At 37.1% G+C, this 26342-nt stretch overlaps 2 protein-coding genes across 3 annotated transcripts in view; one reads left to right on the forward strand and one right to left on the reverse strand.

Moving 5' to 3' along the window:
* Positions 1-3: 3 nt before the first annotated feature.
* LOC125239169 lies at positions 4-1386 on the reverse strand. The gene is made up of 2 exons (XM_048146682.1): positions 211-1386; positions 4-133 (listed from the first exon to the last, which is right to left on the reverse strand). Exons 1-2 carry the CDS (start codon positions 1121-1123, stop codon positions 102-104), a joined length of 945 nt encoding a protein of 314 aa, XP_048002639.1. The 5' UTR covers positions 1124-1386; the 3' UTR covers positions 4-101.
* Positions 1387-5698: 4312 nt separating this feature from the next.
* LOC125239160 (gastrula zinc finger protein XlCGF57.1-like) overlaps positions 5699-26342 on the forward strand; it is a 31013-nt gene continuing 10369 nt past the window's right edge. Inside the window, exons 1-2 of one of the 2 annotated variants that reach the window (XM_048146668.1) lie at positions 5699-5900; positions 22239-24650. In XM_048146668.1, coding sequence (XP_048002625.1) covers positions 5822-5900; positions 22239-23926 — 1767 coding nt within the window. In that variant the 5' untranslated portion in view covers positions 5699-5821 and the 3' untranslated portion in view covers positions 23927-24650. Of the gene's footprint in view, positions 5901-22238; positions 24651-26342 lie in introns of those variants that run through there. The other variant, XM_048146670.1, reaches the window with a different exon arrangement.

Genomic DNA, 26342 nt, shown 5'->3' on the forward strand with positions numbered 1-26342 from the left:
AAACCATGTTGTTCAAAGTCAAATCCAGGGTTTTGGCAAGTCCAGTGGTAATGTAACTTCTTTGACTTCCGCAGTCAAGAAGTAATCTACATTCTAGTTTTTTATTTTTGTGAATCACCTGCGCTGTTGCAGTCTGCAAAAAAGATTTAGCTTTAAGGCATTGACCCAAGAAATTAGATGTTGAGTTATTAGACAGGTCTTCTTTCTTACCTGCAGGTTCTCGCTTTGGGCACAGAGCACGATTGTGCTGCCCTTTACAATGGTAACACGGTTTTCGCCTCTTACATTCATTCACACGATGGCCTAATTTCAAACAAATAAAGCAGCGGTCGCTTAACCTTTTCTTTCTACCCTCTATGGTCTTAATAGATGTGCACTCATCATTAAAGTGTGATCCCGAGCAGAAAATACAGCTTAATTTTGGTCGCTTAATTCCCTTTTCCTTGGTGAACGTAGCGTTTCGCTTCCTATTATTTCCTGACGGCATCTCCGATGATGGTTTAGTAAAAGGTGTGAAGCCTGAAATTCGTTTGCCCCTTTTGTATTTCGGTCTAGGTTTATTATCAATGGCAATTAATGCATCAGTAGTGGCGGTGCCAGGCGTCTCCCTTTGAATAGGTTCCTTCACCTTGGACTTCTCTAATGCCACTATGATAGCATCTAAAGTACTTCTAATACTGGTTATAGTCTGATTGTTAGGTAATAAGAGATTTAATTCATATATGACCCTTTCAGGAAACTTGTTCATGATGAGACTCCGCAAGAAGTTGCTTTCCACATTTTCATTTAAAGACGACAGTACCCTTAGATGAGTGTCTATTTTATTTAAATTCTTCCTGCATTCTTCTGCAGAGTATGCACAACAACTTATTTTCGTTAGCGCCTCATAATGAGAATCTATGACCTTTTGTTGGTTTCCGTACCTAGCATTTAGTGCTTCTATTGCTAGCTTGTAATTGGAATTTGTTATCGAGAGGCCTTGTACAGCGTCCTTCGCCTCGTCCTCCAAAAGACTCAACAGATATGCTAATTTCTCAGAGTCTGTCAAACTCTGTGAATGCACATTAGCCAGGAATCTGTCCCAAAACTCTGTCCATTTCAGTATATCTCCTTTAAACTTCATCAATTCAAGTTTAGGAAGTTTTACATGTTTTGTAATATTTTTCTGTTGGGAGTTTCCGCTGAGTAGCAGATTAAGCTCGACTAAAATAGCCTCTGCTTCCAGTTGTCTTTTAAAAGCTGAATGGAGTATACTTGTATCTTCAGATGCGGTTTGTATGTAGCTGTCTATGTCCTTTTGAAGGATTTCTAAACATTGTTTCAAACTAATCTGTATTTTTAATACATCATTATCTATAATGGCGGTCCCTTCTTTATAAAGATCCAGTATCGCTCTACCCCTTGTATATCCTCTCCGAGCTTTTCTTGCCTCAAAGTAATTCGTTCTTTTAAAAACTGTTCCATCTTGGGACATCCGTAGGATTATCCTCAACTAACCCTATTTAACCTGTAAATAACGCAAGCATACAATATGGCGGTATTATTGTACAACTATTTTATAGGTACACTTAAAATCTCTTTAAAAGTTTGTGTTTTTCAAAGTAACTTGTAACAAATTTAAATATCTATCTACTAGTACAGAAAGCTCACACAGAAGGAGTGAACATAATTTCTTTCAAGTTAACAATTAAAATATATCTAATACCCTAACAACTTTTTTCATCACGTACCTTCTAAAGGTTTCTTAGAAATCGGTATATGTACCGATGATATCTTCTTGATATCGTCCTTGGCAAAATCGACGATATTGACCTTCGTAAAATGTAGGATTCCACTTTTGTTTGCTCGCCGATTCTTCCTACACACTTTAAACACAACTTTCACACGAAAATGTATCTAAATTCACTTTAGCGTCGCCGGTAAAAACTTATTTTCTAGCCAAACAGCAAACTTGCAAACTATTGGCCGCTGTACACACATGGCCAACAGTTCCACCAACCCCCTTGGCCATGTGTGTAGAGGGCTACTTGGCCGTAAGTTAGCAGTTGGCGCTTGCGCTTGCCGGCCAACCGATTCGTGTCGGTTTTTTGTCCACACATCAAAGGATCTTGGCGCCAATGGCCAACTGCGTTTACACGTTGGCGCTTCATTCAGTTGCTCGTCAGCCGTCAGAGAGGACAGTAGTGAAATATTTACGAAAATAATAAGTTTATCTATGCCAATAATAGTGTAGATTTTAGGAAATAAAATAACCTTGCAAATGTTTAATGTATTTCCTAAAAAAGATAAATGTTCTTATCAGAATATTCAAAAAATTGTTAATATTTCAAATAATTTAATTTTACTACGGGGTTATTATTTTTTAATCAATTTTTTCTGACAACGTCTATGACCTAGAATTTTCTAGACTTTTCCATTCCACGTCCATCTTTCATGAAGAGCCAATGCCAAGTGATTGGTTCGCCAATGTGTAAACAGCGGCTCTTATCTTGGCCAAGGGGTTTCACAAAGGGCTGGTGGAACCGTTGGCCATGTGTGTACAGGGGCCATATGCCAAAACATGAACGAAAACATCAAGTTGGTTTGCAATTAAATCCACGTACAACCATGTAACATCCAATAAGAAAATTCTCTGTTGTTCTCAACAATCATTTGTCCAATGGGAGAAGAGATACCAGTTTGACGTCTTCAAAAAGGTGTCCATAGACAACTAACCTATCAGTGTTGCCACTCCATAGTTCACGATCGATTCGTGAATCGATTATGGTCCGGCGCGTTATTTTTTCACTCATACTAAATCGATTATCGTCTGACAAATTATCGATAAGTACACAAAATAACTTAATTAATAATAAAGTTTACTCAAAACTTAACCATTAACATATATATATCTTTTATTTTTATGTTTCTACACTTTAACCACCACACAACTCCAGAAATAAATACGCAATACAATCCACGGTGGAAAATCCGTCTGAAAACGTACGAGGGAGAGAGAGAGACAGGTACAGCTCTAAATCTGTCATTTTACTTGAAATTATCAATACTACCTAATAATACAAGGTTCTTTCTCACTCATGATGCCTTCTAGATGACATCTATTCTTTGAGGACTCATGAATGCTGATCCTTCAGCCGTACCTAATACAAGGTTCTTTAAATAGTATGACCTCTACTCTTTGAGGACTCATAATTGCTGACACTTCAGCGGTACCTATTACAAGGTTCTTTAACTAGTATGACCTCTACTCTTTGAGGACATCATTGCTGACACTTCAGCGGTACCTATTACAAGGTTCTTTAACTAGTATGACCTCTACTCTTTGAGGACATCATTGCTGACACTTCAGCGGTACCTATTACAAGGTTCTTTAACTAGTATGACCTCTACTCTTTGAGGACATCATTGCTGACACTTCAGCGGTACCTATTACAAGGTTCTTATTACTCAAGGGCTCTTCATCAGGGCATCTGGTTATCTGGTAGTAGCTGAAAGTCTGAGTTTTCATTGACAACACAGAATTCTAGCTTTGTAAAATAAATCCCAGCATTCTACACCATTTTGTATCCACTTCTGGTAGTGACTATAACATAGATTTGTATGTTACTAATTTAGTCGTTTCAATCATCATCATTTACACGTTTATCCTTGATATAAAGTTCTGAGACGTACGTTGAAAGGTTCATTGCTTATTTACTCTTACAACAATCCGTGAGAGCCAGGTATGACACCATCGTTCGGACCAAGAGCCACCCTCGGTGGTAGGTTTCTCTTTCAAGTGATCCGACCAACTGTCATCCCAGTTTCTCTACTCTCACCTTATTCTGTGTGGGACCCGCAGGTCCCTGGAGGTCCTGCCACCTTCCCCAATAGACCTTCCCGTTCCACCATATTTAATCTTACTCTTACTTAACCTCTCAACGTATTTCTCTCGTTATAATTAAGCATAAGCACTCACCAGGGAAATCTTCTAGTTAAACGGGAGCACTCTGCTGTCTCGGCCTCTTTCGCCACCAGTCACATTCTTAATCGTCTCGTAAAAACCTCTCGCCACGCGTTCCTTTCTCACTGTTAACAGAAGGTACCCTCTTTTTCTCTCTCCCGCCAAAAACTATCTCATAAATGTTACCAACATCAAAAAGACGTAAATAAAGTTCTCACTAACCTTTTATCAGGAATCGCGTAAATTCGCGACACCAGGCAAAAGCCCTCAGAATAGTAACAGGGGCTATGAGATCTTCCCCTGTTAGAGCACTTCAGGTGGAGTGTGCTGACCCTCCTCTAAATTTCCGTCGCCAATATTTGGCTGACAGATACCTACTCCGCGCTTCTCAATTAGAAAATCATCCCATTTTTCCAAAACTCCAAATTTTGCAGGCCCATATTGAAGTAAACGCTTTCTGGCTTAGAAAACAAAAACCAAACCTTTATACCAGTCTAAACAGATTATATGATATCAACGTCCCCATAGCTAAATTTCCAAAAATACCCATTTATACTGTTCCTTATGCTGCCTTAATGTTCGAACAAAAATCTGTCAAAATCGGCGTTACGCGAAGTTCAAATAGCATAAATGAAAAATTCCTGATTGCAATAAGAGACAAATGGAAGGAATGGGATTTATTTTTCTCAGATGCTTCTAAATCTGTCATTAGCTCTGTTGGCTGTGCTTTCATTCATGATAACCTCGAATCAGTCCACAAATTTCAACTTCCTTCAGTTTGCTCTATTTTCACTGGGGAATGCGTAGCCATTTTGAAAGCAATCAGATACATTATGGAACACAAACTGTCTAAATCTGTAATCTTCTCCGATAGCTTAAGTTCAATCCAGGCTATCACCTGTAATTCTATCAAAAATTGTGCGAAAACCCCTATAATTTGCTTAATCAAAGAATCCCTCTTTACTTGTCACCTATTAAATTTAGACGTTCAGTTATCATGGATCCCAAGCCACAAAGGCATTCATGGTAATGAATTGGCTGATAAAGCTGCAAAAGAGGCAACTGTAACTGGTAGTAGGTGTTTCTATCAATGTTTTAGTAAGGACTTGGATGTGATTTCCTCGACAAAGCTGAACTCTGATTGGTCAGATCTTTGGATTACTAATAATAAATTACAGTTCTTTCAAATTCAGCAAAAAATTTACCCCAAACCTTGGTTCTTTAAATTTAAATTTAATAAGAAGGTAACGAGCTGCCTGATTCGCCTTAGACTGGGTCATGTCTGTTCTCCAGAATTCCTATACAAGATAAAGAAAAAAGCTAGCCCAGAATGCCAATGTGGTTATGGCGTGGGCACAATCGAACATATATTTTTTGAATGCCCATCGAACCGTTTTTGCTTATACGATCTCTTACTTAAATTGAAAGTCCCTCTTCCTTGTAATATAAAATCTCTTTTAGCTAGCTCAGATCCCAAAGTATTAAAAATGATAGCACATTTTCTTGAAAAAAATAATATCAGTTTGTAAATATTGCGTATATACCTAGTTGTATATATTTATTATGTTCATAATATTATGTACCAAGTATGCAACTTATTACTTTTTATTCAAAATTTGGGGTTAAATTTTTAGGTGCACTCCTGAAATCACCCCTACTCACTTGACATTAGCAAAGTGCCCTGGCAGCAAAAGCCAAGCCAATCCTAACAAAAAAAAAAAAAAAAAAAAATCTGTCAGTGGCAGTGCGTCTTTGTCTTCATTTCAAAGCGTATTTTACTTGCAATATTTGCATTTCGTATTTGTTTCGATAGGAGCACATCTAAACATCTTGAGTAAGACGTTTTGAGCACAAAAGTATAACTTTTGAGAGTGAGAGATGGAGACGAGTGCCGAGTCTGGCAGCATGTCGCCGGCGCGCGTGAAGCTGGAGCCCGAGACGGACCAGTCGGAAATGGGTAAGCTCATACAATAACCGCGATCTACTCCGATATCACTACTCACAATACTTGTGTGATCTGTTGATGCATGTTATTAATATTTATCATAATAGAGCGCGTTAAGTTTCCTGGAAACTACTGCGTGCTAGATAGATATTTGTTTATTTGCTTGCCAATACACACAGAACATACAAAAAAAAAAGAGGTCTAATACATTCGAAGCAATTGGAAAAAGAATTCATCATTTATAATTAAATCAACTCATTTCCAGTATTTGTGGTCAACGGATGAAAGGCTGTATGTGATACCGCACTACACTCAGAATTCTAATTTAGAACCCCTCTCTTATATATTCCTTTGTTTCGTTCAGGATTCAGTGTACACCATTGTTGTAAATTATCTTGTTTTTGTATATTGAAGTGTTGTTGCTTGTCAGACTGAACCAGGATTCGAAAATATCCGATATTCATAATAAATATCAGAATATCGGATACTAGCGTTTGCCCTCGTCTTCGCCCGCGTTAGAAAGAGACAAAAAGTAGCCTATGTCACTCTCCATCGCTTCAACTATCTCCACTTAAAAAATCACGTCAATTCGTCGCTCCGTTTTGCCGTGAAAGACGGACAAACAAACAGACACACACACTTTCCCATTTATAATATTAGTATGGATATACATATTGATAACTTTGATATATATCCACTTTCTATGGAAGACATATTTTATTTTGTTGCATTATTAAATTATAAATCTTTATTTCGGATAAAATTGTATCCATAGAGTTATTAGTAGACTTACTCATACATTAGTTACTTATTATTATTCTCTTTATTCATTTTAAATCTCAGGCTAGGTTATTTTATAATATGATTATAAAAGTAAAATACAAAACCACTTATTTATTTATTCGTATGGCATGCACTGAGTCGCTTATGATACTATCATTGATTACAATACTATATCTAAGTGTTTCACCCATTGGGCAGCATTAGCATCAGGTGAGTGAAGATCTAGGGCCTCCCCAACAAATTTTCTTTTTGGACACTCGTGCATGATTCAGATTCAGATTCAGATTTTTTATTGATAAAATATGATATTTTACACGTCATTTTTTATAAGTAAGTATAAATACAATAATCTAAACTTAAGTAAATGATGTGGTGTATAGTCTGCACCGGTGCCCCGCAGTCGCACGCTGGTGAGTCTCTCCATCCACACTTAAACAGATAGTCCGCACAACGTCCATGCTCGGTACGCAGTCTGTTAAGTTGGCACCATTCCCTCCTAGTTGTAGTGGAAAATCCGTAGGGCTTCTGTGTAGGGTCGTAGGGTCCTACGTTCATACTAGGCAGATTGGATTGCCATTCCTCCTTCCAAGCTTCCCTTATGCTGAAGTCACGCTGCATTAGGGTTTGAGCAGAGCTTGTTATTATTACAAAACCACTTACAAAACAATACAAAATATATAAACACATTATAAAAAACCTAACCTAGGGTGCCGCCAGCAGCGGGGCAGGTCCCAAGCTGCCAGTGGTTAGGGCTGCAGAGAGAGGAACTGTCGGACTATTGTATTATTTGATACACTAGTAGTTATTCCTTGTTATTATTATTTAGGAATACTTCTTATTTAGATACGAAAAAATCTACTAAAAACATAACATTTAGTAAAATAAGACTAACAAACGGTTTACTGACGATTCGCCAAAAAACGTTTCCCAAAGTTTCACATCCCAAACTATTATTTCCAAATTTTCATTTCCCAAATAAATGTTTGGCAAAACAACTTATCGCAAATTGACATTTAGCAAATAGTACATTACGATACAAGTGCGTAAAAAAGGAAGTTAGAAACGAGTGGCGATAAATTAAAACACGACCGAAGGGAGTGTTTTAAATCGACACGAGTTACGAATTTCCTTTTCGCACGTGTATCGTACGACGTTTTTCAGTACAGATGAGCCTCCGAAGTTTCGACCTGCCATTTTTCGCAAGTATTGGTTTCCCAAAATATTTACTTGGTCTAATTTAATTTTACCAAATATTATTTAGTCAAAGGCATTGTTAGGCAAAATTTCAATTTCCCAATATATTGTAATTAAATGGCGCACTAGAAATTTGTTTGTTGATTTTATAATTTGTGTCCAAGATTTGTGTGAAATAATGTGTATGTCGTACTTTTTTTCCTCCTGCTGCAAATGTCAAGGATGACATTTTCACTTACATGTCCGGATACATTTTATTAAAAAAGAAACTTTATGTTTTCAAGACCATTATGTTCTATTAATTTTTAATTACTTACTTTAAAAAGCCATTTCCGGTTTGCTCACTGCCAACCTAACACGCTCCTCGCTTCGCTCGTCGTCGCACCTATACTCCTATTTTTGATTAGCCGGAATTATTGTAAACAAAAGTGTGGCCGGTGCTATAAAAAATTTGCACCATTCGAGGTATTAAAATTGCCGATATTTTACAGGTTTAATAAAAATCTTTACATATTCCACTACACAAATAATGAAGATTCAAAGATTCAAAGATTTATTTGTTCAACATAGGTAAGTTACAAGATGTTCAATAATTGTTTTCAGTATCACTATGTCGTGCCTATTGGCATACAAATATATTAATAATATAGTTACACTACTTAATTAAAATATCACAGTCAAATATCAAAACAATAACATTCAAACAGGGTTATCTCATGCAATCAATTCAATCTAATAATTTAATAATGTCAAAGTAATGTTCTAAAAAAAAAATAATAATAATAATAATAAACCCCCAGGGCAGCTTGTGGCGAGCTGAATGGGAAGTGGCGTCCCTTGGGTCCCATGCCCCCGAGAGTCGATCAGATCCCTCCCTCCGGCTTGCCTTCATTGGCCGGCCGGAGTGAACACTGAGCAGGGGTCGCAGGACTCTCACCTCTGGCTTGCCTTAACCGGCCGTCCAGAGTGGGGTGCCAGAGCTATATGCTTGCAGGGTGGAAGTGAAATATGCATAAGACGCGAGTTGGCACAGTGGCTGTTTCGTACAGACTGGGTAGAAAGCGGCGCACACCTCTCCACACCCTGAGCCGCTCACGCTATGTTGTGCCCTTGTCGCTCCGTGCGAGCGGCCGTTTTCGGGGACCCATATAGTGAGTTGGCGAGTCACCACCTGCCTATTTTGTCATGTTATGTAACATATGAGTAAGGCAGGTGCCATAGTTTTTCCAATAGCACCGGTTACGAATCCACTAGCAACTCAACATAATAGCCCGGTTTCTTTTTGTACCTTTATCTTACAATAGTTCTACACTAACCGGGGCTTGTCCTTGGGTGCATTACTATAGTGCGGACAGGGATAATCGCTGGTTTGTGTCACATTACATTTAGATTAAACTGTTCTAAAGGGCCTATGCGCTGTTGGCTTCGGCCCCACGTATGCCTTACAAAGGTCCGGGACCCCATGGTCCCGAGATATGTAAAGAACAAACATAATAATAAATAGGTAATTATAATAATCTCAATTCATTTTAATTTAATTTAATTTACAATTCAGTTAAAAATTCTCTTATAGTGTAATAGGCTTTCTCTATAAGGAATACTTTAAGTTTTTCTTTGAAAACATTACTTTTGTCCTTATATGCTATTATATTTGGCGGTAACTTGTTGTATATTTTGTGCGCCATTCCTAGAATGCTTTTTTGCAAAAGTGCAGTCTTACTTGGTACTTTTTGCGAAGACTTTATTTTATTTTGAAGTCGTACACTCTTAAATTTAGTAAATAGATTTTGGTTTGTATTTACAAAATTGGCCATTTCATATATATATAAACTTGGCAATGTAAGTATATTAAGGCTTTTAAAAGATGGTTTACATGAGCCTCCTTCTTGGATACCACAGATTGTTCGTATGCATTTCTTCTGAGCCTTAAATACACATTCTTTATTGGTGGAGTTTCCCCAAAACAGGACACCATATCTTAAATTAGAAGTTACATAAGCATGATATGCAGTTAATAGTGACGATTTGTTTGCTATTTTTTTTAAATTGTATAGAGCGTATGAGTATTTACTTAATTTGTTACATATATTGTCAGTTTGTATTTTCCATGTCATCTTATTATCTATGCTTAATCCTAGAAATTTTGTTAAGTCCGTTTCATTTACTTTATGCCCTCTGTAACTTATGTTTAAAGTAGTAGATTTGGTTCGTTGCTTAAATGTCATGATATTGGTTTTGTCCAGATTTATTCTAAGATTATTATTATCAAGCCATTCTATGATAGTATCTAAGGTATTATTTATTTCAGTTTCATATGATTCTATATTTTGACCAGAAAAAATAATAGTGCTATCATCTGCAAAGAGAACCATTGGATGTACCGTGGCCTTAGGCATATCATTAATATAAATTAGAAATAATAATGGGCCCAACACACTTCCCTGAGGTACCCCATAATAGATATTCCTAAAACTAGATGTGTAGATTTCCTCTGTCTTCGTAGTCAAGGATATTCTTTTAATTTGTGTAATTTGTTTCCTATCTGTCAAGTATGAACGGATTAGATTGAAAACATTTCCGCGAACTCCATAAGCAAAAAGTTTGTCTAAAAGTATATTGTGATCAACGAAATCGAATGCTTTCGGCATGTCCATATACAAGGCACACGTAGGAATTTTTTTGTCCATATTATTAATTACTTGCTGTACTAAGTCAAAAATAGCGAGATTTATGGATTTTTCCTTTCGAAATCCTTTTTGTTCCTTTGCAAACAGATTTTTATTTTCAAAGTAGTTATATAGACTGTTGTATATGACTTTTTCTATAATTTTGGCAAATACAGAAATCAACGCAATTGGTCTATAGTTCTTCATGTCTTCTTTATCCTCTTTTTTATAAAGAGGTCTAACAATGGATATCTTTAGTTTGGTAGGAAACTCACCGTGTTCAATACATAAATTTATTATATGACTGAGTACAGGAGAGATGATGTTACATGTTCTTTTTATAATTTTTGTATGTATATTATCGTATCCGGTACTATTCGTATTTTTTAGAGAGTGTATGATTAGCCTTATGTCATCAGGATTTGTCGGTTTCATAAATATGGAGTTAGCATAGTATGTCATTGTTTTCTTATAGTTAGTTTTGTTGTTAGTGTTACTAGGAGGATTAACAGGACTAACTTGATCGATGAAATAATTGTTAAATTCCTCTGCAATATCTTTAGGATGAGTAAATGTCTTTCCATTGGATACAATTTGTTTAATGTTTTCGATGGGGTATCTGGCCTTAGATGAATTAATAATTTTCCATGTAGCTTTTGTTTTATTTCTTGAACTTTCAATGTACCTATCATTTTCGGATCTTTGAGCATTGCTTATGATTTCTTTGAGTTGTCTGGAATAGCTTTTTAATTTGTCTTTTAGGTCGGGATTTCGCGTCAATCTATATTTCCACAACAAATCTCTTTTCCGTTTACTACAATGTTTAATACCATTTGTTATCCATCTAGGCTTAGTAGTGGTGTTAAATCTACATCGTTTCTTAGGAAAACATAATTTATAAAATAGGTCAAAAATGTCAAAGAAATTATCAAATGCTTCGTTTGGATTGGTTGATAAAAATACATCATTGAAACTAATATTACTAAGGCAATCTATAAATTTGACAATGTTTTGCTCTGATAAATCTATTTGTTCTACATACCAGTATGGAATGGAAAATGTTTTCTTCACTGGACACTTTAACAGCTGTGCGGTGTGGTCAGATAAAGCTAGTTCTAAAACCTCAGCTTTACTACCTCTAATATTGTGGATTATATTGTCTATGCAAGTTTGACTGGACAGTCTGGTTGGCTTTGATATTCCTGGCACAAGGTTGTAACTACTTATTAAGCTTTTGAAATCGACCGAGTGAGCAGTCGTTTTGAGTAGATCTATATTGAAATCGCCGCAAATGATTATCTTTTTGCTGTTTTGGCAGAACTTATTTAATATTTCATTCAGTTTGCACAGAAACAATGACACTGTAGCTGAGTTGTTTTTTGGTACTCTATAAACACAAACAACAATGATTTTATGATCAATCAATTCAACTCCAGTACATTCTATGATATTAGGAATAGAGGTTTTCGTGATTTCAGAGATAATGTTGAATCTGTGAATATTTCTTACTAAAATACAAGACCCTCCATTCCTGTTATCTCTCGTAAAGTATGCTGCTAATTTATAATTTGGAATAGCTATGTGAGCTTCATCGCCACATTTCATGTTATGTTCAGTAATACATATTATATCGACTTGTTTGCCAGAATCGTTTAGTTCTTGTAGGTTAACATATAATAAATCAGCTTTATTAATTAATCCATTGATGTTTTGATGAAGTACATAAATATTTTTATAAGTGAGAATGTCATTATTATCATTGTGTTCTAATATGTTATTATGGTCTAGTTTGTTGTCACTATTCATAAAAAAGTGCTACTGTTATAATATTTTTCATTTACAATTTTCAATATTTTATTAACATGTTGTGCTAATTTAGATTTCCCTTTAAAATTTAATTGATTACCGTCATTTTGATAATCTGTCTTTCCTAAATAAATACTGCTAGTTTGTAGCCAAACATGCGGCAAACCGTCAAATTTTTCATGAATTGCTGAATTTAATTTATGTACAAAATTATTATAATGTTCAGAGTAATCATTAATCGAAGACGGTATGTCACAGATAATTACATTCGTATGTGTAGCGGATTTAACAGTTTTATCTAAAAGTCTTATGATCTGGCTTATCGGTGTAATGTTGTAGTCACTGCCTCCGCACATTATAACCAAGCAGTCACTTTTCTTAAAATCACCTATTTTTTGGCTAACATTTTCAAGAACCCGTTCCGTTGTTTCGCGGTGTATAATGTCAGCTGAGAAATCGTAGTCATTTCTTCGCAACTTGGAAAGGGGGCGTAGTACATCCGATCCGTGGAAATCAGATAAGAGTAATAGTTTTGGCTTGTGTCTATGTGGCTTCTCAGGCACCTTTATAATAGGGTCCTGTCTTTCATCATGCAGGTCCTTTTGGTCCGAGGATGGGCATTGTTTTATCAGATCTGGGTTATATTTGTCAAAACTAGAGTTATAGCTGACCTTTTCTAATTGTTTAATTGTTTTTTGTAGGGTCTTTGTTGACTGGTGTATGCGAGAGTAGATTACGCTTTTGTTTATCAATGCATCTGCGTTTTGTTTAATTTCCTTATTCGTAGTTAACGCCTTACTTAATTTAATCTGCAATGTCCTAATTTTTTTATTCAGGATTTGAATTTCGTTTTCTAGCTCTTTTATTTTTTGTTCGGCTTCAATATTAGATGTCTGCATTAGAGACGATGTCGGACTTAGCGATATTTTTTTTGTAGGGGAACATTTTCCTTGAGGATGTTCTTTAAGTAGTGTATTATAGACGCACATTTTTTTCTTACAATCCTCTAATTGTTTATTTAGGTCTTGATTTTCAGTATTGAGATTAGAAATTTCGTTATATGCGCTGGATAATTCAATGGTAAGTTCTTCAACTTGCGCTTTCAAGGCAACAATTTGTGAGGATTCCATGGTAGATATGCTCGGGAGACTCCGAGGACTTTCGTATGTGCTTCCATCTCTAAGCGTTGAGCTCAATATATTATCACCAATATCAGCTTGAGATATGTCATAAGAATTAGATTTTTGTGTTATAACGCGTTTTCTCTGTGTTACGTTATCTGGTGATTTATTTGCTGTGCTCTCAGTATAGGTACCAACTGCTGGTGCCGGTGACGAAGTTGCCTTTTTCTGGGCATTTTCGTGGCAATTACTGCCAGAGGCGGCTCGTGGCTATAATATGTGGGTGTTCACTCAAACTCTCATTGTTAGCACCAAGATCCTACATGTATGTAGATACCTACTTACTCCTTGTGGCACTTGGTACTCCTGTGTGGATTTTCGATATGCTGAATCTAAGGCCTTGCATATTTCCTGACGACCGATCATTGAGACGGATTTCGGTCCATGCACATGCACACTCACCACCTCCGTCGTCCGCGCCAGTTCCGAATAAAAGAAATGGAAAACCAAACAGTTTTTCACTTTTGTCACATTCACATAACCACTGGACTTTTAATTCTAATCGGGTTGCTAAAGTTTTTTCACACACTTTTATGTCACATTGCATCCATCCATTCTCATTCTCACACACTGAAATTATTTACACTTGCAATTAAAACAATTTAATTATGCGGTTTCAAATTAAGTCTAAATCGTATTTCCCGCGGGTGCCGTACAACTCTTTTACAAAAAAGCGCGCGAAATAAGTACGCGGATGACCGCGGCGCGCATCGCGCCTGCGCGGTGCAACAAGACGGTAATCAAGGACAAACGCACAGACCTATACCGAGATAGAAGGAAAAAGCTCGGCGGTTGACAAAACCAACCGTGTAACATTTTGCATGGACACTAGACGTCACGAATATGAGTTGACTCGACAGTTTGAATAGCTAATTTTTACATCGTTCGTAATCTAAGAACAAATTAAATTATTTTCATTACACGCATTGTTAAGACACTTATTTCATGTTTATATGGATATCGCTCGTTTTGAATGCACTGCAATGAACAAAAGAACAACAACGCAGACTGTCGTTTGCGGCGAGGAAAGAGGTCGTTGAGTTTTCTTTTTGCCACGCGAAGTACTAAATAGGATACTTTTTCCTTCTATTTTGATATAGTTCTGTGGTCGGTGCGGCGCTCCCGATTTACCTAATATTTCATAGATAATCGTCTGTCTCACGCGCGGAGCTGTGTCTAAACTTCTCTTTCACTCTCACTGAATTTTCTATTGATGAATGCACTGAATCTTTTTCCATAGGAGCGCAATTGAAAGCGCTCCGTTGAGCGCGTTGCGTATGAAATTGTAGGAAGGGAGTTGGCGGAGTAATAGTCAGATTAATGAACTTTTAAGAAATACAAGTAATTGTTTAATTGAGCTTAACTTTTTTGCGATACTTTTTTTTAAATAGTAATACATTAATTAGAGGTATCATAACCGATGTATTACTATAATTTACTTGTGATTATTTCTGGGAGTGCACCGCACAAGCGCACTTTAGGGCAAGCCGCTACTGATTACTGCACTTCCAATTTACCTTATTATCACTAGTCATCAATCTAAATCTCGCTAAAGTAACATTTCCAGTGCACACAAGATCAAAGATTTTTAAGCAGCCTGAGCACTTCAGGTATTCTTTAGTTTTTAGTATTTTCTTACATCTAGAGCATGCTATAGACTTATTTGGAGGTGTAGGAGTCATCTTTAAGTCTATTTTAATTTAAATCTAATTTGTATGTCAATCTGTATTGTTATTGTCAGAGTTTTCTTAGTGCAACAATAGATGGCGCTAGATTCTACTGCAACTGTTTGAGGTATCTTCCAAAACGCTCGACTGTCTATTATTATTGTGTAGCAACACTCACTTGGTTTTTTCTTAGGTTGGCACTATATGAATAAATGTCAGCTGTCAGTCATGCAGCCAATATATTTGAGTGGTCGCCGGGTGTACCGTTAATTTTCGTAATAGATCAAGAGCCCAGGCCCGCCAGACCTTCCTCAAATTCTCAAGGATGAAACTTTGGGACAATGTAGAGTTCACATCGGCGTTTAATGTGTGCATATTTTCTAGTTCGGCCCATCGGCCAATTTTTTGCTATCAAGTGATGAAGGTGAAAAAAAAAAGTGCTTACTTTCCTTAAATTCTCAAGGCTGATTTTTATATATGTGTTAGAGCACGTTGTTAGAAATTGGTTATCATCAATGCCAGACCGTTTCCGCCGGCCATAACTTTTACCAGACGCGACAAAGTTGGCAAAAAACGACTCTAACTTACCTCATTTTCTCAAGCCTGATTTTGATATATGATACGCAGGGACCTATTAACTAGACCGTTTGTAAGCAGCCAGACCAATCGGATGGACCCAACCATCCGCCAGACCGACTTAAAGTTTCGATATGAGCATTAGTAGAATTGAAATATTCCGGGTCTATAAAAGCTAAAAACTTGAATTTTCTACATTAAGCTACGTGTATATTGTATACTTGACGTAATAAGCGACTTTCAAAAATTTTACTTCTAAGGAAATAAAAAAATGAAAGTTTATATGTGGTGTAAGATTAATTTTAAGCTATGAATTTTATTTACACTGCGTAAGTACATGTGTATTTTATTATAAATATAACTTTTACCAGACGCGACCAAGTTGGCAAAAAACGACTCTAACTTACCTCATTTTCTCAAGCCTGATTTTGGTATATGATACGCAGGGACCTGTAACCAGACCGTTTGTAAGCAGCCAGACCAATTTTAGGGTTCCGTAGCCAAAATGGCAAAAACGGAACCCTTATAGTTTCGTCATGTCCGTCTGTCCGTCTGTCCGTCTGTCCGTCTGTCCGTCTGTCACAGCCGATTTACTCGGAAACTATAAGTACTACAGTGATGAAATTTGATGGGAATATGTGTTGTATGAACCGCTACAAAATTATGACACTAAATAGTAAAAAAAAGAATTGGGGGTGGGGCCCCCCATACATGTAACTGAGGGATGAAAATTTTTTTTTCGATGTACATACCCGTGTGGGGTATCAATGGAAAGGTCTTTTAAAATGATATAAAGTTTTCTAAAAAACATTTTTCTTAAAGTGAACGGTTTTTGAGATATCAGCTCTCAAAGTCGTAAAAAGTATGTCCCCCCCCCTCTATTTTTATAACTACGGGGTATAAAATTCTAAAAAAAATAGAGGTGATGCATGCTAATTAACTCTTTCAACGATTTTTGGTTTGATCAAAGTATCTCTTATAGTTTTTGAGATAGGTTGATTTAACTGTAATTTTGGTTAAGTTATTGGTTTATTATATTTGCTGCTACGGAACCCTTTGTGCGCGAGCCCGACTCGCACTTGGCCGGTTTTTTTTATTTCCTTAGAAGTAAAATTTTTGAAAGTCGCTTATTACGTCAAGTATACAATATACACGTAGCTTAATGTAGAAAATTCAAGTTTTTAGCTTTTATAGACCTGGAATATTTCAATTCTACTAATGCTCATATCGAAACTTTAAGTCGGTCTGGCGGATGGTTGGGTCCATCCGATTGGTCTGGCTGCTTACAAATGGTCTAGTTACAGGTCCTTGCGTATCATATATCAAAATCAGGCTTGAGAAAATGAGGTAAGTTAGAGTCGTTTTTTGCCAACTTTGTCGCGTCTGGTAAAAGTTATATTTATAATAAAATACACATGTACTTACGCAGTGTAAATAAAATTCATAGCTTAAAATTAATCTTGCACCACATATAAACTTTCATTTTTTTATTTCCTTAAAGTAAAATTTTTGAAAGTCGCTTATTACGTCAAGTATACAATATACACGTAGCTTAATGTAGAAAATTCAAGTTTTTAGCTTTTATAGACCCGGATTATTTCAATTCTACTAATGCTCATATCGAAACTTTAAGTCGGTCTGGCGGATGGTTGGGTCCATCCGATTGGTCTGGCTGCTTACAAATGGTCTAGTTACAGGTCCCTGCGTATCATATATCAAAATCAGGCTTGAGAAAATGAGGTAAGTTAGAGTCGTTTTTTGCCAACTTTGTCGCGTCTGGTAAAAGTTATATTTATAATAAAATACACATGTACTTACGCAGTGTAAATAAAATTCATAGCTTAAAATTAATCTTGCACCACATATAAACTTTCATTTTTTTATTTCCTTAGAAGTAACATTTTTGAAAGTCGCTTATTACGTCAAGTATACAATATACACGTAGCTTAATGTAGAAAATTCAAGTTTTTAGCTTTTATAGACCCAGAATATTTCAATTCTACTAATGCTCATATCGAAACTTTAAGTCGGTCTGGCGGATGGTTGAGTCCATCCGATTGGTCTGGCTGCTTACAAACAATCTGGTTACAGGTCCCTGCGTATCATATACCAAAAACAGGCTTGAGAAAATGAGGTAAGTTAGAATCGTTTTTTGCCAACTTTGTCGCGTCTGGTAAAAGTTATATTTATAATAAAATACACATGTACTTACGCAGTGTAAATAAAATTCATAGCTTAAAATTAATCTTGCACCACATATAAACTTTCATTTTTTTATTTCCTTAGAAGTAAAATTTTTGAAAGTCGCTTATTACGTCAAGTATACAATATACACGTAGCTTAATGTAGAAAATTCAAGTTTTTAGCTTTTATAGACCCGGAATATTTCAATTCTACTAATGCTCATATCGAAACTTTAAGTCGGTCTGGCGGATGGTTGGGTCCATCCGATTGGTCTGGCTGCTTACAAACGGTCTAGTTACAGGTCCCTGCGTATCATATATCAAAATCAGGCTTGAGAAAATGAGGTAAGTTAGAGTCGTTTTTTGCCAACTTTGTCGCGTCTGGTAAAAGTTATGGCCGGCGGAAACGGTCTGGCATTGATGATAACCAATTTCTAACAACGTGCTCTAACACATATATAAAAATCAGCCTTGAGAATTTAAGGAAAGTAAGCACTTTTTTTTTTCACCTTCATCACTTGATAGCAAAAAATTGGCCGATGGGCCGAACTAGAAAATATGCACACATTAACCGCCGATATGAACTCTACATTGTCCCAAAGTTTCATCCTTGAGAATTTGAGGAAGGTCTGGCGGGCCTGGGCTCTGGGCCTATAAATAGACAGTTATTTCTTTGTTTTGAGTTTTAAATATTTAGTGTGTCAATTTATAACGGCTAATTAGTTTCTCACCTTTGTGTTTTTCGTAGCAGTGTGTGCTTGAAATTGTAATCGGAATGCCATGATTTTATGTAAGTTTGTTGGTTATGTTTTCCTTTGCACTTTCACTGATTTTATATAGCGTTTACTATTATTTTAGGATAAAATTGTCGGACAGTCACTTTCTATATGTTTACTTGGCCAGGGTTGCCAGCAGCTCTTTTTAAACGAAAATAAATTGAAACACTAAACGTTTTGGTATATTTATTGAAATTAAAAAGCCGTTTTTATCGGGTAGTTTGTATATTGCACTGGTATTACTGTGGAAATGTACCTGGGCGACCAAGTAGCGGGCCGCTAAAGATTATTTTTTAGCAACTTTTGAGACTAGGTGGCAGTGATTTTTAATTACTAATTAAAACCGTCTTCTTCAAATGCGATGGTGGTAATAAGGTGGTTATAAAGTAAATTATTGGTTCTGTGAGTATCTGATATGACAGGACATCGTCTATTTTGGACCGATTTCTATATTGACTTGCATGGGATCATAACATAATATAACAGTCATTGTGTTCGATCGCTTCACGATTTTTAAGTATGTAATAGAGTGATCGTTAATAACTGGTTAAAAGTAATTTGATTTTCTCTCGGCCCTTACTTTGAGAACCCCTGACTTGAGCTGCACGTGTTACTTTGACAGTGACAGCAGTTTGTTTACGTTTATTCCGTTCAATTCGTAATGGGACTATAAACTGACCCTATCGCACACGAGTTTTCTTTTACAATACTAATAAAATTATTACATTACATTTATGCCTTGTAATATTTATTGTCAAATTGTAACAGTTAAAATTGGGCTGACTGCTGTTACTCACCGGTTCGCACAGGGTTAGCATGAGCTCTTTCAAATATGTCCTCAGGGCGCCTTACTGGGTTGTGATGTAAATAAAAGTTGCGAATATGCTGGAGAAAGCCTTTTAATTCTAGAGACACTACGTCACAGTCACTCTTTGAAGATTGTCCACTGATGTTAAGATAAAGTTCAAATTAAGCTTAACTAACCTTGCAAACACTTTTTAATTACACATACGGAATCCTGTACGCTGACGCTGATGCCTTCAGGAAGCAGGTCCCAGGGTTAAGATGTGAGGTGGAAAGCAAGCTCAAACACAGGATGCGGTCCGAGGCTCATTTCCCATCAGCTATGGCATTCTCTCGTGCAATTCATCAGGATTTCATAGCGACACAAGGACCCAGTATTGGGGAATTAATTTTCTTCAAAGTAGTGCTTTCTCCAGGTTTTTTATGTTAATATGTTACGACTATTCATTTTAACCGCCCAGGCTGCAGGGTGGAACCTCCGGTGAGCCATATTTTATAAAAATCAATTTTCTATCGTGTTTCCCAGGCGCTGTTCGTATTAGAAAAGAACGTCGGACTCTGACGCGCGCGCCAGCTATCGCCTGCGGATGTTTTTGTAACTAACTCCTTATCTACCTGGCTAACACGTATGTGCACGCGAGTGGATGCCTTGAGCGGGCTTGTTAGTTCGATATTTTATCCCGAGAGGGCGCTGAAGTTAAATTAGTGACTTATTTATAATTAATTTATTAAAAACACAATTTTTTATTTTATGTTAAATATTTATTACAAAATGTGGTTTTGCATGGTGTAATTTGTAGAAACATTTTTTGACCTAAATAAAGTTGAGCAAACTTTTCTTGTCCAACTGAGGCCTTGGGAATAAAACTGAAATTATCATTTGACAATTTTAAGTTAAATTTGGCAAAAAATCTTCGGTAAATTAAATTAATCCCGTAGAAATAAAAATGCAAATGCCTAAATATTTTCGAAGTTTGCGATGTGAAATTTTGACCAAACATGTTTTTTGGGATATAAGTTTTGCCATTAAAAACGTTTGCGAAATAAAGTTTTGTCTAAGTAAAATTTGACTAAGTAAAATTGTGCCAAATGATAATTTGACCAAACAAATTCATTGCGAAACATACCTTTGCCAAACAATACTTTGGGAAATGAAACTATTGCGATATGATTATTGGGAAATGAAATTTGACGAAACGTTTTTTGGCGAAACGGCAGGAGCAGGACACTGTAACAAACACATCAAACTATATTTTTAACAATTCAACATTTTTTAAAATGGTTGTTGTATTGCAATATTTATAAATGGAAATGAGACCGTTAAGGAGCATGGCTGGTGTGAAGTTGAGTGATAGGATCAGAAATAGCGTGATAAGAGAGAAGTGTGGAGTGGATGTAGATGTGGTGACAAAGATTGAGATGGGTATGTTAAGGTGGTTCGGGCATGTAGAGAGGATGGATGAGAGGAGATTAACGAAGAAAGTAAAGTATATGAAAAAAGAGTTGGAAGTGAAAGACCTAGGCGAACTTTTCTTGACCAAATCGGGGAAATATTGCAAAATGGCCAGGTTAGAAGTACTCGAAACCGACGAGCGTACATGAGAAACGTTATGAAAGTGTGTGAAGCGAAAGTGGTTTGTCAGGATCGTAGTAAATGGAAATCTGTGATCTCTGCCTACCCCTCAGGGAAACAGGCGTGATTGTATGTATGTAATATTTATAAAAAATATATAATATATATATTATTGGATATTTACAATGCTGGTACCCATGCCTCTCACTTTTTTTTGCCTAGTGTCTTAAAAAACGGTTGCATAATATACTGTAAATAAGATTTTCATGAATATTTAACCCCATAAAAGTTATATTTAAAAATTTGAAAAAAATCTCACGCCGCCGGCGTTACGCCGCCGCCGACGATTTTTTCGAGGCGCGCCGCCGCCCGATTTTTTCCGAGCGGCGCGCATGTCTAATTTACATCCATTCATATAATTCCTTGAACCCTGGACTGAACACACAAATTGTATGTTGTAAGCACAAAATTAAAATTTTGATAAATCCCCCGACATAGTGGATCGATTTTCATGACACATCAGACATGTCATCAGTTCGGGAGTTCCGATGCCACAGACAGGCAGACAGACACGCTAAACTTATAACACCCCGTCATTTTTGCGTCAGGGGTTAAAAATACATACCTACTAATCCTACTATTAGGAAGTAATGTATGTTTTGTTGAACTATTTGAATTTAGTAATCCAGTAAGAGTTAAGACACTAGTTTCTTATAGAAATTAACTGTAAATAATTACCCAAAGAACCTTCCGTTAATGTTAACGGAAATCATTAATAACCACAAAATTAAAAATTTTAAAAAACCCCCGACCGCGACATAGTAGACCGATTTTCATGAAACATTGCTAAGAACACTCCTGACTTACGCAGCTTTCAGACAAAAAAAACTAAATCCAAATCGTTCATCTGTTCGGGAGCTACGATGCCACAGACAGACACACACACAGACAGACATACAGACAAACAAACAGACAGACACACAGACAGACACGTCAAACTTATAACACCCCGTATTTTGCGTCGGGGGTTAAAAATAGGTTGTCATTTGTTTAGATGTATTAAAGTGACATACATGCATACATAAATATATTTATATAGGTACTAACTTGATCGAATTGTAATTATAACCATTTTTTTCAGCCCTTGTGAAGGAAGAAGCTGTATTCCTGGATGAAGAGGCGCGTGTGAAGGATGAGTGGTCGGGCAGCACGGCCGGGCGCGGCGTGAGCGAGGCAGCCATGCTGGCCGACTTGTACATCGAGCACGAGGTGAAGGACGAGCTCGTGCTGGGGCCGGAGCGCCCGCACCGCCCCGTAGCCGCCCCGGCCGCCCTGTCTAATCGTGTCGCAGCGTCCGCTCTCGTGTCCGCCGAGCCCGCACACACACCCAGTGACATCGCCACCGTCTATCAGTGTCACCATTGCAGCCAACTGTTCTGGGACAAATCGGCTGTAGAGAAACACGTACACACTCACTCACCTTTACACGATTCAAAACGACACGATGATTTACACAATCATCCGAGAACTCACACAGACGATAAACCTTTCTGGTGTAGTCAATGTGACTACAAGTGTAAACTAAAAAGTATTTTACAATCTCACTTGATCACTCACACTGACGAGAGACCGTTTAGTTGCAGCCACTGTAACTACAAGAGTAAAACAAAAGGTGATTTACAGAAGCACCTGATGACTCACACGAACGAAAAGCCTTTTAGTTGTGGGCACTGTGACTACAAAGGTAGACGAAAAGCAGATGTAAAGAGTCACCTGATGACTCACACAGACGAGAAGCCTTTCGGCTGTAGGCAGTGTGAATACAAGTCTAAAACAAAATCACATTTACGGAGGCATCTCTTGACTCACACAGACGAAAAGCGGGTTTGTTGTAGCCACTGTGACTACAAGTGTAGACGAAAAGAAGATTTACAGAAACATTTTATGACTCACACAGGCGAGAAACCTTTATATTGTAACTACTGTGACTACAAGTGTAGAACAAAAGATCGTATAAAATCTCATCTGATGACTCACACTAACGATAAGCCTTTTAGTTGTAGTCAATGTGACTTCAAATGTAGACGAAAATCACTGTTAAAGGCTCACATGATGACACACACTCACTCACCTTTACACGATTCAACAGCAGGAGATTATAGTACAAAACGACACGATGATTTACACAATCATCCGAGAACTCACACAGACGATAAACCTTTCTGGTGTAGTCAATGTGACTACAAGTGTAAACTAAAAAGTAATTTACAATCTCACTTGATCACTCACACTGACGAGAGACCGTTTAGTTGCAGCCTCTGTAACTACAAGAGTAAAACAAAAGGTGATTTACAGAAGCACCTGATGACTCACACGAACGAAAAGCCTTTTAGTTGTGGGCACTGTGACTACAAAGGTAGACGAAAAGCAGATGTAAAGAGTCACCTGATGACTCACACAGACGAGAAGCCTTTCGGCTGTAGGCAGTGTGAATACAAGTCTAAAACAAAATCACATTTACGGAGGCATCTCTTGACTCACACAGACGAAAAGCGGGTTTGTTGTAGCCGCTGTGACTACAAGTGTAGACGAAAAGACGAGTTACAGAAACATTTTATGACTCACACAGGCGAGAAACCTTTATATTGTAACTACTGTGACTACAAGTGTAGAACAAAAGATCGTATAAAATCTCATCTGATGACTCACACTGACGATAAGCCTTTTAGTTGTAGTCAATGTGACTTCAAATGTAGACGAAAATCACTGTTAAAGGCTCACATGATGACACACACTGGCGAAAAACACAATTACGGAAGCACCTGTTGACTCACGCAGATAAGAAGCCTTTTAGTTGTAGGCACTGTGCCTACAAATGTAGACAAAATGTATATTTAAAAACTCACCTGATGACTCATACCGGCAAATATCCTTTTAGTTGTAGCCACTGTGACTACAAGTGTAAAAGCAGAGTAAATTTAAAGTCTCACCTGACGATTCACACTGATGATAAGAGTTTTAGTTGCAGCCTCTGTGACTTCAAGTCTAGACGAAGAGCAAATTTACAGACCCACTTGATGACTCACACAGACGAGAAACCATTCAGGTGTAGCCACTGTGACTACAAGTGTAGACGAAAAGCAGAATTACAAACTCACCTGATAATTCACACTGACGAAAAGCCTTTTAGTTGTAGGCACTGTGACTACAAATGTAAACGAAAACCATATTTAGAATCTCACTTGATGACTCACACCAAAGAGGATCGAGTAATAAAGTGTTTCTGTCTAAGCAAAATGTACACCTAGTATGCATAGACTGCTATCTTTCGACACAGGCTTAAAACTTTTGAACCGCAGTTTTTACAATGTGTTGTGTTAAAATACTTAAAATGTCAAATATGAATATTAGCGCCAACGTCGGCAAACAAACCTACGATCTGCATAATGGAAAGCGGTCACCTTAACCTATGGACGTTTGCAACTCAAGGGGTGTCACATGCGCGTTCCTCAGCCGGAGCGTCCGCGGGAGGAAATTCCTCTGAAACCGCTCGGTGCGCGACCATTTAGGTTGCAAGGTGTTTGGGTGAGCGCCTTGTCGATGGCGAGCGGTGCGCAGAGTTTACCTACATATTTTATTTATTTTTTGCGTAAATCAGCAAACTGTAGAAATTAAAACACACCTAGCTCTCTATCTTTAGTTCTATGACTAGAACCTTGCAATCAGATAGTAAGCTGTTGATATAAGACAGTTAGTAGTAGTGATTAGTTAGGTGTTACTCGGTGCGATGATGAAAACTGGACGTTGGCATCGTGTCAAACAGTTCCTCAGAACACAACCCATTGTACAGGCGATGGAACACTCATAAGGAGCCGAAGTCTCGATTTAGTACCGTTTGTGGTAGCCAACATTTCGTAACTGGCTACAAACCGCGCGGGAATCTTGATTCCCATTTTGTAGCCGGTCACGTAAACGTATGGGGCCAGAGTAGTTAGTAGACCGTTTGGTAACTAAGTTTTGTAACTGGCTACAAATTGGGGATCAAGATTCCCGGTTTGTAGCTGGTTACGTAAAATCGAATCTAGGACGGTGTACACTGTACACATGGACAGACAGACAGAGCGAAAATATATGGTATGCAGATACATATACAACCTAGTTGACTACGGAACCCGAATAAATTACTCAATGATATTCGAACAAATCATTGATTCATGACGGCAAAGAAATTGTGACTTGACCGACTGAAGTAAACAGTATATTTTTTTTTGTAAATTGTATGCCTCGTAAAAAAAATTTCTCAAACATGGTATGAAATATTGATGTTATGTGCCTTATAATTGGTAGCGAAGTATGACGTTGCAGGTGCGGCTAGGACGATTGATAGATAATGGAATTTCATACAAACCTTGCAGGCCAAGGCCGGCAAAGTCTTCTTTTTTAATTTCCAAACAGATAATTGTGACATAACATCCAGGTATTTAGCCAATTAAAAAAAAAACTATAAGGGGCTTTATAGACGTGCCAACTGCAACTGGTACGGGCCCTAGACAATATTTGATTTTGGGTGCGTTTTCATACAAAAAAAATTTTTTTCGTTTTTTTTTGGATTTTTTTTTTACTTTTTGTTTTTTTATAAGCGTTTACGGGGCATCAAAGGGGAACGAAAATTCGATTATTTTTGCGCTACGACGCACCGTTTAGGAGATACAGCCATCCAAAGTTACTATTTTCAGTAGACTTTATTTATTTCATACCATGTTTGAGAAAAGCACTATACATACCTCGGCGGGAAATGGGGTTGCCCGCCTCAGACCTATCCTATATCTATATGTCTTCGGCCGGCAACCACCTTTGTCCCGGCCTCTGTAGTAATGTACTATAGTTTAACGAGATTTGGGTTTCATTCATTGTTCTGACTAGTGACCACCATAATCAAATTCTTGCTATACCCTTTTTAAGTATCCATTTGTGTACCTATTGTAAAAATTATATGGTATGGCAAATAAAGAACTATTGAAGTTAATATTACTTCTAGTACTGTAGCCAATAGCAGTCTCCGTAAAGAAAAACCTTTGGTGATATTTTTTGTAGGTCTAGACAGGTGATATGGTTTCATGTTATTAATCTTTAAAAATCAATATAAATTATCAACCGGTCTAAATGTTTGATATGTAAAAGTTTATAAGTATAAATGTTAAAGCCATGTGTAACAGCCAATAGTTCTTGCAGCATTGATAGCATA

The sequence above is a fragment of the Leguminivora glycinivorella genome, chromosome 25 (assembly GCF_023078275.1).
Source record: "Leguminivora glycinivorella isolate SPB_JAAS2020 chromosome 25, LegGlyc_1.1, whole genome shotgun sequence".
Classification (NCBI taxonomy): Eukaryota; Metazoa; Arthropoda; class Insecta; order Lepidoptera; family Tortricidae; genus Leguminivora; species Leguminivora glycinivorella.

What these genes read in the sequence shown, in the direction of transcription:
- LOC125239169 (XM_048146682.1), bottom strand. Translation starts at nt 1,123, where the DNA reads ATGAAGTTTAAAGGAGATATACTGAAATGGACAGAGTTTTGGGACAGA. An exon ending in CCCAAAGCGAGAACCTGCAG is followed by an intron (nt 134 to 210) that starts GTAAGAAAGAAG and finishes TCTTTTTTGCAG; the next exon opens with ACTGCAACAGCGCAGGTGAT.